The sequence below is a fragment of the Cyprinus carpio genome, chromosome A1, assembly GCF_018340385.1.
Source record: "Cyprinus carpio isolate SPL01 chromosome A1, ASM1834038v1, whole genome shotgun sequence".
In the NCBI taxonomy this organism is placed as follows: Eukaryota; Metazoa; Chordata; class Actinopteri; order Cypriniformes; family Cyprinidae; genus Cyprinus; species Cyprinus carpio.
Genome location: NC_056572.1, coordinates 32,016,384 through 32,032,401, shown reverse-complemented (window position 1 = coordinate 32,032,401; position 16,018 = coordinate 32,016,384). Strand labels below are relative to the sequence as shown.

Sequence of the window (16,018 nt, the reverse complement as noted above, 5' to 3'; positions counted from 1 at the left end):
ATCACGTAACAAAAATACAATTGTAGAAAAGATGTTCAGTGGATTCAAATTAAGTGCATTAATTTAGTAACAGGTGTACAATTAAAACAACCTTTATAAAAGGATTTCAGCATCATTCAGTTTTAGCAAACTGTTAGTAAAAAGTTAACTGTAAATCAGTGCAAATTTATAAACAAATAAGTAAGTAAAAAACTGATCATTTATGAATAATCTTTAAAATATGATAAAAGTGTAATTATCTAAGGGATATTATTTTGTAATTTGTTAGAAAATTAAGTGTATGCCTTACACTGAATGTAAAATGCTACAGTAAACTCCCGTTAACCCTGTAAGACACTTTATTCTGTATAATAAAACAATAATATATTTTATGTAGTAATGTAAAGATACGTCCTCCAGCGCTGTATTTGACCGCTAGGTGGCAGCACTTGCGCTTCAGTGTCTTAGTTGACGTCCATGAAGAAGATCGTGCGTCACGTGCTGCAGTGTGTTTTGTTTACATCTGCAACACTTTCTGCGTTAGATATATTATTAAACATATTACACCAGCAGGTAAGTGGTGGATGTATGCTGAGTTTAGAGAAGCACTTTAGACAGAGTACGCTGTTAGTTTCACGAAAGAATCACACTATTTAATTATATGTTTTCAGGGAGATGTCTGTGTGCTTACTAGTAAGTGAAGATGATCCACACAAACCCATCCAGCTTCATCACCAACAACCCGTGACTCTGGGTCGAGGCCCAGAAACTAAGATAAAAGACAAAAAGTGCTCAAGAGAACAAGGTTGAGGCGATTTTCTGCACGAGCAACTGAGAGATCCAGGCTTTATTAAAGAAACTAAACCAATGTGTTTGTATTTTCTTGCAGTTGAATTGAGAGCTGATTGCAACAGAGGATTTATCACTGTTAAACAGGTATGCTAGGATATTATAGTAAATATTAAAAGAAAAGTGTGTAATATAATAGATATTTTAATATTAAGGAAATCTGCAAATTATAAAATTGCATGTTTTGAGCCGTTTGTTTACTTTTTAACAGTTGGGTGTCAATCCTACAAATGTGGACGGTGTGGTTGTGGGCAAAGGCAATCAGGTACAGTGTCATAAGTATTTATAATCAATACAGTATATCTCCATATTTATCTCCGGATTTTTTTTTTTTAATCAGAAACATCATTTCAGTCAAACTGATGTTTTGTGCAATAGACTAAAATGTTTAATTCAAGCATTTATGTACAGGACAGTTATGGTTTAAAATAATCAAATCAGAATCCCACATTATTTTCATTAAATAAACTCAAGGGAGAATTATTATTATAACACAGTAATGAAAAGCAATACTTATTTTTAACATTTTAGAGCATGTACATTACTATCATTCATGTGTTATTTATCATCTGGCGTACCTATTATGTCCACAAATGTCCCGTTCTCTTGTAATTGGGGCTGTATTGCACAGGTTAGTGGTCTTAACATCCTACAAACCACATGTCGCCCGCCTCTACAATCAGGTGAGCGTAAAGCCGGGCCAGAGACTTTATTTGGTCAATCAGCAGTATCCTTACACAGTCAGGTTCACTGAGGACACACCCACACCCAGATCTGCTGCAGAGAAGAGTAAACCTTCAAAAAGAGCCCATCGGATGAGCTCTGAGGGGAACGGAGAGAAATCATCAGAGCATCACAGAATGTCAGACGATTCGCCTCCGCCAAAAAAGACACTGCCATCTGGATCTGATAAACCTGTGAGTCAAATTCTGATATTTTATACTTGTAATTAAGGACTTTTAGGGAGTAGTTTTGTTTTGTACTGATATTTTTTGCAAATTTTTAAATTTAAAACAAAGTTTCTGAGCTGGTTATAGAAATTTTGAAGGTCAAAAATAGATTTTTTTTTTTTTTTTGAGTTTTCACTGTAGACTAAAACTCTGCAAACTCTCTTGTTTCCAGGAATCTGCTGGCCATTGGAGCCAAGGGCTTAAAGTGTCAATGCAGGACCCTAAGATGCAGGTATAAGTTGTTAATTTCTGTTGAATCCTATTAATCAAAAATTTAAACGGACAATAAAGACTTTTATATCTTAACAAAAGATTCCAACTCCAAATGCTGTTCTTTTTAACTTTCTATTCATTAGATAATCCTAAAAAACACAAAAATCGCACAGCTGTTTGCAGCATTGATAAGAAATGTTTCTTGAGCAGCAAATCAGTATATCAGAATGATTTCTGAAGGATCATGTGACACTGAAGACTGGAGTAATGATGCTGAAAATTCAGCTGCGCATCACAGAAATAAATTACATTTAAAATATATCAACAGCTACCAGTTTTTATCCTCAGGTGTATAAAGATGACAGGGTTGTGGTCATCAAGGACAAGTACCCAAAGGCGCGGTACCATTGGCTGGTGCTGCCGTGGGACTCGATCTCCAGTCTGAAGGCTCTGCGCTCGGAGCACGTGGAGCTGCTCAAACACATGCAGCGTGTGGGAGATCAGATGCTGCAGCAGTGCCCTGACGCTCACAAACTGAGCTTCCGCCTGGGATATCACGCCATCCCCAGCATGAGGTACAGATGTCTGCATCCTGATTGGCTGCTGATGCGGGGAGGGCGGGGCTTGTCGTGAATGCAGTGTTTAGGATGTTTATTTCTTTTTAGTCACGTCCACCTGCACGTAATCAGCCAAGACTTCGACTCGCCGTGTCTGAAGAACAAGAAACACTGGAATTCCTTCACTACTGACTATTTTGTGGAGTCTCGAGGTACATTATACACAAAAGCAGCCGGTTATTCAAAGCTAAAGATAAATGTCTTTGTTGTCCTTTAATCAAAATGTAATTACTTTCTCAATCACATGGATGTAAATCATTAAAGGAATAGTTTAAAAATGAAAATTTGCTGACAATTCAATCCCCCTCAGGCCATCCAAGATGTAGATGAGTTTGTTTCTTCATCAGATTTGGAGAAATGTAGCATTACATCACTTTTTCAACAATGGATCCTCTGCAGTGAATGGGTGCCGTCAGAATGAGAGTCCAAATAGCTGATAAAAACATTACCACTCCAGTCCATCAGTTAACATCTTATGAAGTGAAAAGCTGCATGTTTGTAAGATTGAACATCTATTAAGATGCTTTTCATTTCAGACGGTTGCTTCTGGCTAAAATACAAATCCTCTATCCATAATATTGCTTTCTCAAGTGAAATAGTCATTTGATCTGAATCATGAGGGAAATCTGCACAGGTCAAGCACTGTTTACAAGCGAAAACAGTCCAAAACCACTCTAAACAAATATGTGGGAGGATTTCGATGTGAGGGGGATGGATGTTTTCACTGTGACTGGAAGGAAGCATTATTATGGATTGTGGACTCGTGTTTTGACCTGAAAGATGGTGCAAAATTGATATGTCTTAATAATAGATTTGTTTATTTCAAACACATCGCTTTTCACTGCATGAGATGTTAATGGATAGACTGGAGTGGTGTGGATCAGTATGTTTTTATCAGCTGTCTGGACTCTCATTCTGACGGCACCCATTCACTGCAGTGCAAGGGGATGTAATGCTGAATTTCTCCAAATCCGTTCCCATGAAGAACAGATTCATCTACATCTCTAATAGCCTGAGAGTGAGTATATTTTCTGCAAGTGTTCCTTTTTGAGGGATTTATTCCTTTAATAAATTATTTAAAAAATGGAAAAAAGCTGTTTAACGAAACAAGCATTTCCCTGTATAATTCATGCTTATCTTTCCACAGATGTCATTGCGATGCTGGAGCATGATGGGAAAGTGACAGTTAAAGAAGGCACTAGTGAATTACTGAAGCTGCCTCTGCGCTGTCACTTGTGTCGTAAAGAGCAGCCCACGATACCCAAACTAAAAGAACATCTCAAAACTCACCTGCCTTCTTAAACCTGTAAAAAGTCTGTCAGATTACAATTCATTTGGTAAACCGCCCATTGAATGCTTTAATAAATTCAATTTGTTCTGGATATCTCGATATTGCGTTTTCATTCATTCAGCCTTCACTCACTTTCATTATGAACATTGATACAATAATGAGTCAATAACATTTTGCACATCTCTTTGGTTTTATTGAGTGTTTAAACATGGTAGTTAAAAGTACATTTTCCTTTCACACAAATGCACTTGAATGAAGCAAAGTGTCATTTCTGCACTAAATGTAATTGCACAAATAACTTTGTTGAATGCTGGGACTAACAGGCCATCACAGTCTTGTGTTTCTCGAACAAACAGATTGCAATTCTGTTTAGTGTTGTTCGTGATGTATAAATTACACACTTCAGCTTATTGGCACGAAGGAAATGACGATCATTATGCTGTTCATTTAGAAGCTGAGAACAAAATATATTTGCTTGTAACATACTGCTGCACAAAACAAAATCATCAGAGAAAATATAAGCAGGAACTACTCTAGAATAATAAAAATCACACTCAAGCAATAATTCAGCCAATCTGAAACCGAGGAGAGGGGATCCAATAATATTGCTTACATAGAAAAAACAATGAGAGTTTGAGTCTCTGCAGACAGGAGTGTGTTTCACATCCGTTACAAAAGAAAATCTTTCAAAATCAAAGGACATAAGATAAAATACAAAAGCACTTTAATAAATAAAGTTAGATAACTAAAGCAGGAGATAACAATAGTGTGTTTTTAACCAAAATATCTAAAATACTAAGGCAGCTATTGCTTGTCCATAACTTCTGTATAAAATTGACTACCCTAATAAAACAAATAAAAAACTATATTTATGCTCCTACCTTTTTATTTTAAAATTACTTGCAAATATTCAACCTCTGAGGTTTTTTTGCACGCAAGTTTAAGCTTTTTTTTTTTTTAATTTAGGAGCAGATCTATTAGCAATGCAGACATTTACATCCAGTTTGTGTTGTGTTTTTTGTGCATACACAGCTCACTGTCCTAGAGCTTTTCTAATGTCAAATGCCCTGCAGTCATGATGACAGATGTCTGTCACATTGAATTCCCTGAAGAGAAGCTTTGGTGCATCTCAGTAGCACTTTTTTGGCGTGTCAGTTGATGTAATACTGCGCTGGTCTTCATCAAGCCAGTGTACCTCCAGTCTGAAATATAATAAATTACATGAGTAAATAAATTTATATTTAATTCTGTGCTTGTATTGCTGGAATTTCCAACTTCCAAAAGTCTACTAGGGATAGCTGACCCAAAAATGAAAATCGTCAACATTTACACATCATCATGTTGTTCCAAACTTGTATAAGGTTCTTTCTTCTGTTGAGCACAAAAGAAAATATTTTGAAAAATGTTGACGGTAGCCATTGACTTCTATAGTATGGAAGAAAAAAAAACACTATGGAAGTCATTGGCTACTGTCAACATTCTTCAAAATATCTTCTTTTGTGTTTAACAGAAAAAAGAAACTCATACAGGTTTGGAACAACATGAGAGTAACAAATGATGACAATTTTCACTTTTGGGTAAAATACCGCTTTTAAGATGGGCTTACAACTTGTGCAAAATCAAACTTGATTGGAACACAGCATTAAAAAGGTGTTTTTATGAGAAACCTGATCAAAAATAAACCACAAAAACAATAAAAATTGTCCTTTTAAACTCACCATGGATTTCATTTCCCGACTCTCTCCTTCTACTTTGCTGTACCGCTCTGTGGCTCTCCTGGTGTTTTCTACAAACTCCTGCATGAATGATCACAGAGAGACACCCACGACATATTTAATGTGACATACAACACAAGACTCATAGAAATGACATTTTCATTGACCTTGAGGTCAGAGGAAATGAATGGGAAACTCGTTCACCATAAGAGCCTTGTCCATGTAGTACTCTCTGCCCGGGCTGCCGTCGTTGTACTTGGTGTCGATGGCGAAGCAGAGGAAGAGAACGTCTACTACGATCTCAAAGATGGAGAGGAAGCAGTGGGCCACCAGGAAGGAGAAGACGCACACGATGATGAGCGGCAGCACCCAGACAGTGTATTCACGCTGATAGTTCAGCGAAAGGATGCCCGCAAACGCCGTACACGACACGATCAACACCTGCAGACACAAGAAACAACTGTCAGACCATCTGGAATCACAGTTTAGCATCATTAATACATCACTGTACCATTTTTAAAATTGTGAATTAGATTTTAATTTTCTATTTGTTTTCAGTTTAATTGTAGTAATGTTTATGTGTTTGTCATTTTATTATTGTTTTTTTTTTAAATGTCTATATAGAATGCTTTTTTATTTATTAGTTTTAGTTTATTCTGTTTTAGTCATTTTAAACAAAAACAGAAATACTGCTTCGGCAACTAGCTGAAATATATATATATATATATATATATATATATATATATATATATATATATATATATATATATATATATATATATAAAATCCCATATATATATATATGTTTTTTTTTTTATTTCAAGTTAATGTATATTTTATTTCAAGTAACAAAACAATATATTTTTTGGTTTTAGTTAACAATAATGACCAGGCTTGTCACTTAGGGATCTTTAGCACATAAATTGTCCCATGTTTGTGCTACAGACATAAATGATACCTCAGATTAAAAAGTTTTGTTGACTGAAATTTAAGTGTAATAATAGAACAATTCTTAAAAAAAAAAAAAAAAAATTAAATAAAGAAAATTATACATGAAAATAATACATGATGCCTTGCCGACAATCTGGAATAATATAAGTACTAAAATGAACTAGAAATAAAAATATCTTAAAATAAACATATATTAATAAATATGAAAACTTTCCTAAAACAAACTGAATATACAATGAAAATAAAAAAAAAAGCTAAATAAAAATGTTAATAAATACTAAAGTAACACTTATTTCTCCGCAGTATAAAGGGAAGTTGTAAATACCTTTCCTAAAAACAGCACAAAGTCCCCGACACTGTTGATAGCTGCCACACGGAGAGCGTTTTCCGCGAGGATGAAGAAAGCGTCTCGCGCAGACGTGCAGAAGTTGGTGCTGTTGATGGCTGTTGCTGTATATGCATTCTGAAGAAAAGCCACATGATTAACGCATTAAATTAAAACAAATGAATTCATATGTGTGCGCCATAAGACTCACCATGTTCAGGTAAGTGAGGCACTTTTCTAGACACCACAGACAGCAGATACACGCCTTCAGCATGCAGCGCGCACAGGCGTTTTCCTACAGAAACAAAACAGGGCTCAAGTTTAAGAGTTTCAGCTCTTTAATTCATCAAGCATGCTTTAAATTGATCAAAAGTGCAAGTAAAGAGATTCATAATGTTAGAAAAGGTTTCTATTTGAAATCAAATCAGCGACGGTGACTGACTCTTCCTTTGAGCTGACTGTGGATGTAAGTGAGGATGAGTCTGGGAATCTCCACTAGAGTGATGATGAAGGCTCCTTTCACCACGGTGCCCAGATGATAGCGCATCAGACGCAGCACAGACGACACGATGGGCGTGAAGGGCATCTGAGACTTATCTCTACAATCAGACAGAGAAACAGAGTAGAACTCACGACTGTCCTTTATGGGCAGCTGGAGGAAAGTGAATGACCTTTGACCTCTGACCTGGTGAAGTAGTAAGTGACGACCGCTCCGGCTACGGTCATCTGCTGACAGGCGAGGATGAACTCGCTGATCCAGATGAGGCCCACGGCGTGGTACCACACCATGTACTGCAGCGGCCCGTCCATTTTAAACTCCACCAGACCCGTCTGGTTATTCTGCACTGGACTTCCTGTGGGGAAAACAGATCTCTCAAACACTTCCTGCAGAAACACTGAAATATAATACAACAACCATCTGATTAAGGCTGGGGAATATAATGAACGGTTATGAGATATTTATGATAATATTTCTTATGAGATGAAAAAAAAAAAAAAAAATGTGAATATAGGTGAATATAGCGATCATTTGTATGCGTATGAGAAAAAGACGTTCAGATGTTAACTTCAGCAAAATGCCATTAAAGTTATAAAGTTTAATTAATTTTACCATCCATTCTAATGCAGCCTTGTTTTATTTAGCAAATATAAAAAATTATGTATATATATATATATTTGGAATATGGATATTTTTCATACAAAAGTGAAAGTGACGTGACGTGACATACAGCCAATAAATATAAACAAAAATATAAATTAAAGTGAAAGTGACGTGACGTGACATACAGCCAAGTATGGTAACCCATACTCGGAATTCCGTGCTCTGCTTTTAACACCATCCAAAATGCACACACACAGCAGTGAACACACACACACCGTGAACACACACCCGGAGCAGTGGGCAGCCATTTATGCTGCGCCGCCCGGGGAATATACAGATTTATATACACAATATATTCACATAATGAAATATAAAAGATAATAAATACATTTTATATAATAATTGTTTACTTTAACAATATTAAAACGGTAATATTTATACCAATTTTTGCATATATACTAATTACAATTTATATACACAGTTACTATATAACTAATACTATATACAATTATACAACTCCGCTACAGAAACATTATTGTTTACATTTATTTATTATGTGTATATATATATATATATATATATATATATATATATCATATATATCTATATATATATATAAAATATGTGTGTGTGTGTGCACATATATATACATGCGCGCACACATACACATATTTTATTTACAGTACAGGTCAAAAGTTTGGAAACATTACTATTTTTAATGTTTTTGAAAGAAGTTTCTTCTGCTTACCAAGCCTGGCATTTATTTGATCAAAATACAGAAAAAAAAAAAATAATTTGTGAAATATTATTACAATTTTAAAATAATTGTTTTTAAATTTATTATAACTTTAAAAATTATCATTTATTTCTGTGATGCAAAGCTGAATTTTTTAGGATCATATCCCCATGATCCTTTAGAAATCATTCTTAATATGATGATTCATTATATCAAAGTTGGAAACAGTTCTGATGCTTAATATTTTTTCAGAATATGTGATACTTTTTTAGGATACTTTGATGAATAAAAAGTACAAAAAAAATAAAAAATATAAGCTATGTTTTTACAAATATAAATATTTTGTAATAACAATATACACCACTGGTCAGTAATTTGGGGTTCAGTAATTTTTTTTTTCTTTCTTTTTTTAAATAAAATCAATACTTTTATTCAGCAAGGAGGTGTTAAATTGATAAAAAGTGATAGTAAAGAAAATATATTATTAGAATATATTTATTAGAATTTTTTTTTTTTTTTTGAAATAAACTGCAGTTCTTTTTAACCTTTTATTCATCAAAATATATAAGACAGCAGAACTGTTTCCAAACTCATAATAAATCGAATATTAGAATGATTTCTAACTATGATCATGTGATAGACTGGGTGTTTACATGTGACACTGAAGGCTGGAGTAATGATGCTGAAAATTCAGCTTTGTCATCACAGGAATAAATTATTTTTTTTAAAGTATATTTCAAATAGAAAACTATTATTTTAAATTGTAATAATATTTCCATAATAAACAAATATCATATAAAAAAAAAATAATAAACAAATATCATATAAAAAAAAAATAAAATGCAGGCTTGATGAGCAGAAGAAGACTTTCTTTCAAAAACATTAAAATAGTAATGTTTCCAAACTTTTGACCTGTACTGTATATACACACACACATACACACACACACATAATAAATAAATAAAAATATACATAAATGTTATGTTATTTAATTTTTCTATTTTATTTTATTTAAAAAAAACATATAAATATATTAAATAAATACATATAAATATATATATAATAAATGTTATGTATTTATCATGTCACTTATTAATTTTATACATACAGTATATATTTTAATTTGATATATATTAGAATTATATAGCAATATTATTATTTATAAGCACTTTTGATTGCGATGCAAACATATACACACACACACACACACACACTTCACACATATAGAAATATATAGATATATAATGCTATATATATATATATATCTATATATATATATATATATATGTACATTACTTAAGCAAATACATAACAATTGAGATATGAAGCTCCATCATTCAGCCCTGCGACTGACTACCAGAAATTCTATTGCTCTGACAGACCTGCGGATCCGAGGAAGAGGAGCACGCTGATCCAGTAAACCCAGAAGAGCATGAGCGTGAGGAAGGTCCAGAAGGGCTGCAGGGCCAGCAGAGGCAGATGGGTGAACACTTTACCGGCCACATGAAACAGAGCGATGGTGAGCGCCACTCGCTTCCTCATGAAGAACATCAGCAGCAGCAGAATCACCTGAGGTGCACCGTTATTCAATATTACATATCTGCATAGTACACAAATTTCCAACAAATTCAGCAAACAAATTCAAACATACAGTGAAGATAGTGGCAGCGATGGCGTAGATGAGCAGGGCTTTCTGGTTGTCTTTGGCCACCTCCAGTTCCAGAGCCGGTAGACTGGCGTTCACAGATTTACTGTGATCCACATACAGCCACCACAAGATCCCCGTCCCACCTGCCACAGACACAGCACAGCTTCACATCACCTGCAGCTAGTCACAGCGGCTCATGGCCCTGTCATTGATTTCAATGAAATACTAAAGTCTCACCAATTGACCCGACCACCACGACAGCTGTGAGAATCCAGACCAGAACCACGGAGATGTAGCGGATCACAACCATCAGGATCAGAGACAGAACTGCAGCACAGAGCAGAGACAGAATGCTGCTTTAAACCTTGCTCCACTGACATTCAACATATGCTAATCTGTTATTATAGTTAATGCAAAAACTAAAAATAAAGCCACACAACAATATTTTAATACTTGAAATAAAATAAACCTCAAACTTATTTCAGCTAGTTGTAGCTAGAAATCAATAAAAACTATACAGAGGTGTAATAAAAAAAAAAAAAAAAACCACTAATAAAAATGACAAAAAAAAATCCTAAACAAATTTCAATGAAATACAATAATAATCAAACTTAAGCTATTAATTAATAAAAACTATATATACTGTACACATTTAAAAACAAAAAGTAATAATATAGTATGAAAACAACAAAAAGAAAGAAATAGAAATTAGTTAAAAAATATTCATAAAAAACATAATAGTATTTCAATACTAAAATAGCAGTGATGCAAATCAGGTTTTATATTTACGGAGCTAAAACTTAAAGGGATACTACACCCCAAAATGAAAATTTTGTCATTAATCACTTACCCCTCTCCATATAACCGTATGCTGCGTATACTCTTCTGTATCATCCGCGCCACAAGGATGCGCTGTTTTCTTTCAAATCAATGCTAAATACACGTAGCATCCTTGTGGTGCGGATGATACAGAAGAGCATACGCAGCATATGGTGATATGGAGAGACACAGAGGAGACTGTTGACAAAGGAATTGTTGAATAAAGTCATTATTTTTGTTTTCTTCGCTTACAAAAAGTATTGTCGTGGCTTCATAACATTACGGTTGAACCACTGATGGCAGATGGAGTATTCTGATGATATCTTTCATATTTTTCTGGACCTTGACAATGTAACTTACTTGGCAGTCTATGGGACAGTCACAGGCCTCCTGGTTTTCATCCAAATTATTAGGGGTGCACGATAAATATCGGCCGATAATTAATGCACATCTTGTCAGTAAAGCCAGTTCTCTAATCAGCGGTAAATTCCATCACGTGCATGATAATGAACGTGGATTTGCGCAGCTTGTCAGTAAACAACGGCTCTGTGTAGTAACAGCTGCTCTATGTGAAATCATGCACCTGATGGAATTTACCACTGATTAGAGAACCGGCTTTACTGACGAGATGCGCATTAATTATCGGCCGATATTTATCGTGCACCCCTACAACATATCTTAAATTGTGTTCCAAAGACAAACGAAGCTTTTACGGGTTTGGAACGACATGGGGGTAAGTGATTAATGACAAAATTTTCATTTTGGGGTGGAGTATCCCTTTAAGAGATGTTAATGGAAGTTTTGATGAATGTAATTTGTATTAATGTTGATGAGAAGAGTGCTGTGTAATGAGCTGACCGAGAGCGAGCAGACACAGGCCCATGATGATCTCTTTGGATGTCATCACTCCAGCGATGACTCTGTGCACCACACTGTTGTCACTGACGAAAGTGATGAAGGCCTCAGCAAATCTGGCGTAGCAGGAAATGTCAACCGGTATACAGCGGTGAAACACTGGTAAGGATGCACTACACAAACACACACACACACACACACACACACACACACACACACACACAAAAAAAACAGACAGAATATAGGTTAGTCTGAATGGAAATTTATCAAACCTACGAATAAAAGATCAAGCTAAACCTTTTTTGTTTTCTTTGCTGGATGTTTGGGTGGAAATATCGATGGGACTGTCCTAGTTTAAAATTCCCAATTTTTATTTTAGAGATGAATCACTATTTGTATCTTGCCATTTCTAGTCAGTGGCTTTATACTTACTATACCTGCACTACCTTTTAAAAGTTTGGGATCAGAATTTTTTTTTTTTTTTTTTTTTTTTTTTTAAAGCATATAAAAAAATTTTTTACATTTTTATTTTTTATATATACAGCCTTGGTGAGCAGAAAGGACTTCTTTCAAATACGTTCCTAAAAAAAAATGATCTCACAAAACCAAAAACAAAACAAATAAACAAAATAACTACCTTGGATTGAAAGGAAATGAAGTGTTGGACATTTTGTAGACCTATTAGCATGAGAGGAATATGTGTCCGGTTGTACATCGTAGGAGCACAAATCAGATCCTAGAGAAAACAATACAGAAAAACAAAACAGCATTATGCATAAATGACATTTCAGGACATTCAGCCGTATGTGACAGCACTGAGCTCACCGTAAACTGTAGAGAAATTTCTGAGATCCTCATAAGTCTTCAGCTCGGTGTCTGGACACTTCGAGACGCACAAAGCCACAGATTTAATCTTTCTTCTCAGTATGTCGATGTTACAGGGGTCCAGGAAAAACACATACCTGTAACAAAACCATTGAAGAAACGGTCACTCAACACCTGTGAAATCCTCCAGAGGAGGCAGCTGTGTTTCCGCTCGTTCTCACACACTTTCTGGAGGTGTGGTCGCGGCCGCTGAGCTCTATTCCTGGGATTTTGGCGTTCTTCTGACCGCAGGTGTTCCCGTAGCTGTCGTACCCTGATATGAGTCTGGACGCGGCCCCTGTCGCAATGGCAAAGCCACAGATGCAGAGCTGCCACAGAAACACAAGATGATGATCAGAACACGGGACACAACCGGGAGCACAAATTATTAAAGGGCAATAACTGCCCCCTGGAACTGATCTTCAGGTGCATTTTTTACCTACATAAAGGTATTTTTACCATATAAAACAGACAGCATGCTGTCCATTTAATACTTAAGTTGAACCAATTAATTAAATACACTTCATTTAAACACTTATTACTACTATACACACAATAATAATAATCAATGACAATAATATTGCTAAAAATGAATAATAATTATAATTCATACTTAATGTTCTTGTATTTGTAATTGTGTCCAACAGTTGCATTTTTTGTTTTTAAATATGTGAATTGTATTTGCTACCATGCCGACATTGAAGAGGATGAACAGGAGCAGCCATGGGATATCTGTGCACTTCCTCTGCTCTAAGGGTTTCCACTCACGGCTCTTCTGTAAAGGGGAAGCTGACATAGTTGACGTGACACATACCCAAACTCTCTTTTAACATAAGAATATAGCTAAATAGATACATGCATAAATGTGACCCTGGAGCACAAAAACAGTCTTAAGTCGCTGGGGTATATTTTTAGCAATAACCAAAAAAACATTACATGGGTCAAAATTACTGATTTTTCTTTTATGCCAAAAATCATTAGGATATTAAGTAAAGATCGTGTTCCATGAAGATAGTAATATGCATGGCTAAGAACTTCATTTGGACAATTTTAAAGGTATATATACATATATATTTATTTATGTATGTGTGTGTATGTATAATGTTTTAGTCATTTTTTGTGCTTTTGTTTCATTTATTAATTTTTGTTTTTATTAAATATTTCTGTTTATTAGTTTTAGTAGTCAACTTAAACATGTTTTATTTCAGTTAGTTACAAAGGTAACATTTCAAATGGTTATTTAACTCTTTTATTTATGTAATATTTTATTTAATTATTTCCTTTATTTCAACTTTATTTTAATTCACGATAACCATTTTAATAAGTTTTGAAATAAAAATAACAACACTGGTGACCAGTCGCAGTTTCCAAAAATGCAAGCTTCTATTTTTATGCTAAAATCTTATACTTGGGAAAAGTTCAGCTGCACAAAGCAGGAATAAAACACTAGGAAAGCACCGCAGTGAATGAATGGGACGGTCTGAACACACCTGACTCGTTCTCAGTGAAACCCGGGGCCTGTACCATGAAGCCGGTTTAGCTGGCTAGCCAGGTAAGTTTCAGTTTAGTTTGCACCAATCCTGGGTTTTAAGTACCATGAAAGTGGCTTGGCTTTTAGTGGTGTTTATCATCGTAGTAACTTACGCTTCACAGCTAACCTGCTCAGGGGCAGGTTATGTTCTGGTTTAGAGATCTTAAACCAAAAATTTACCAATCAGCTTCAAGCAAAGTGACATGTCTGATCCAATAAAGCCACTCCCCCAGTTTCTCTTACTCCAAATTAAAAGGACACTACATAGTAAACGATTTTTAAAGATAAAATTGTATGATTTTTAGAGATTATTTTTTTAATAAATATTTGATATGATTTATATAATTATTATACCCTTAATCCATTACACAAGCTAGCTTAGTTCAATATTATTTATTAAGATTTTATTTTAAATTATTAGAAACCTATAGATAATACGCAATATAAATAAGTTTTAGAATCAATAGCTTTAAACATGACTATATATGATGTTTTCTTTAAGTTTCCCTCTTTCATGAATAGATCATTTCATCTTGTAAATGTGTTTAAATTCTTCATATTGTTCAATCTTTTAATCTTTTGTAGTGAATCGCACCGACTCCCTCATGAGATGTGAATCACAGTTTCAAGGCATGTGATTGGCTGTTCATTACTGATGTCACACTATCATGTGCACATGCTCCATTAACTCTGGATAATACCTGAGTGGACAGAGAAAGTTGATGATCAGCTTCGTGGTACCAACAAAGCCGGATTGGACTGGTTTGGTTTTGTCAACTCGAAACTAATCCTGTAACCCTGAGTTTGTTCAGCCACCATCACGGTGCAGGCCCCCGGAAATGAGCTTTTGTTGACAAACAAAGCTCTCCATTGATTTATCGTTATTTTGAGGTGATAAAGGCGCAATAGCTTGCTGTATAGAGTACACAGCCCTTCCATTTTATAAATCTACAAGATCCTTGCTTGCATGTGAGTGACTGTAATGTGAGCGTTTGCTCTTACACTCGTAACTTCATGCAGTGCATGTATCCGTTTAACTCAAAAAGTTTCCAGATGCCAATCAGCATGCATTTGTCTTACCTGTGTGCTACCGCAGCATCCCATAATTCCTGAGTTGATGAGAATCACAAACGCACGTGAAACAGCGCTAAATCAGGGAGTTGGCAGCGCGCGCGCTCAGCGTGTCCTGCAGCAATTCCCGAAGATCGTGGTGTAAAAGTTGCACATAGGTAATTAATACGCATAAATGCCCTTAGAAGCAAAGACACGTAGGCTGTAGCAATCACGCATGAATATAAACATATATGCACACACTCGAGCCGCTACTGTTAAATGGAATGGATTAGGGTCTGTTTTTTTCAGGATCTGACGTGCTGTAATTCTCCCGTGACAAGGTGAAGAAGGCGGAGCTGTCCTCTCCTCCTCCCCCTCATTTTCTTCGGTCACACGGGGAAACACTGAACTAGGACCAGATATTATTATTTCACTCTCCAGCTCCCTCAGTGTGACATTATCGCGAGCTACTGGAGTCTGACTGTCCATACTCGAAGATGCATTAATATTAGGACACGTT

At 35.3% G+C, this 16,018-nt stretch overlaps 2 protein-coding genes across 3 annotated transcripts; one reads left to right on the top strand and one right to left on the bottom strand.

The window, feature by feature from the left end:
• Window positions 1–409: 409 nt before the first annotated feature.
• Window positions 410–3,996, top strand: LOC109065131 (aprataxin-like). Of its 2 annotated transcripts, XM_019082138.2 has the most exons (9): window positions 410–552; window positions 651–784; window positions 869–915; window positions 1,040–1,093; window positions 1,512–1,745; window positions 1,951–2,010; window positions 2,340–2,566; window positions 2,657–2,760; window positions 3,756–3,996. In XM_019082138.2, exons 2-9 carry the CDS (start codon window positions 655–657, stop codon window positions 3,908–3,910), a joined length of 1,011 nt encoding a protein of 336 aa, XP_018937683.2. In that variant the 5' UTR covers window positions 410–552; window positions 651–654; the 3' UTR covers window positions 3,911–3,996. The 2 variants fall into 2 exon arrangements, with proteins under 2 accessions (XP_018937683.2, XP_042618746.1); XM_042762812.1 differs by lacking the exon at window positions 410–552 and having other exon boundaries at window positions 690–784; window positions 1,460–1,745.
• Window positions 3,997–4,369: 373 nt separating this feature from the next.
• Window positions 4,370–15,877, bottom strand: slc44a1a (solute carrier family 44 member 1a). The gene is made up of 17 exons (XM_042763059.1): window positions 15,526–15,877; window positions 13,603–13,689; window positions 13,101–13,243; window positions 12,876–13,012; window positions 12,706–12,786; window positions 12,283–12,295; window positions 12,054–12,223; window positions 10,614–10,703; window positions 10,380–10,519; window positions 10,111–10,297; window positions 7,576–7,744; window positions 7,333–7,489; window positions 7,102–7,185; window positions 6,891–7,028; window positions 5,819–6,055; window positions 5,618–5,695; window positions 4,370–5,101 (listed from the first exon to the last, which is right to left on the bottom strand). The coding sequence occupies exons 1-17, from the start codon at window positions 15,547–15,549 to the stop codon at window positions 5,081–5,083; spliced, it is 1,956 nt and encodes a 651-aa protein (XP_042618993.1). The 5' UTR covers window positions 15,550–15,877; the 3' UTR covers window positions 4,370–5,080.
• Between the last annotated feature and the right edge of the window lie 141 nt (window positions 15,878–16,018).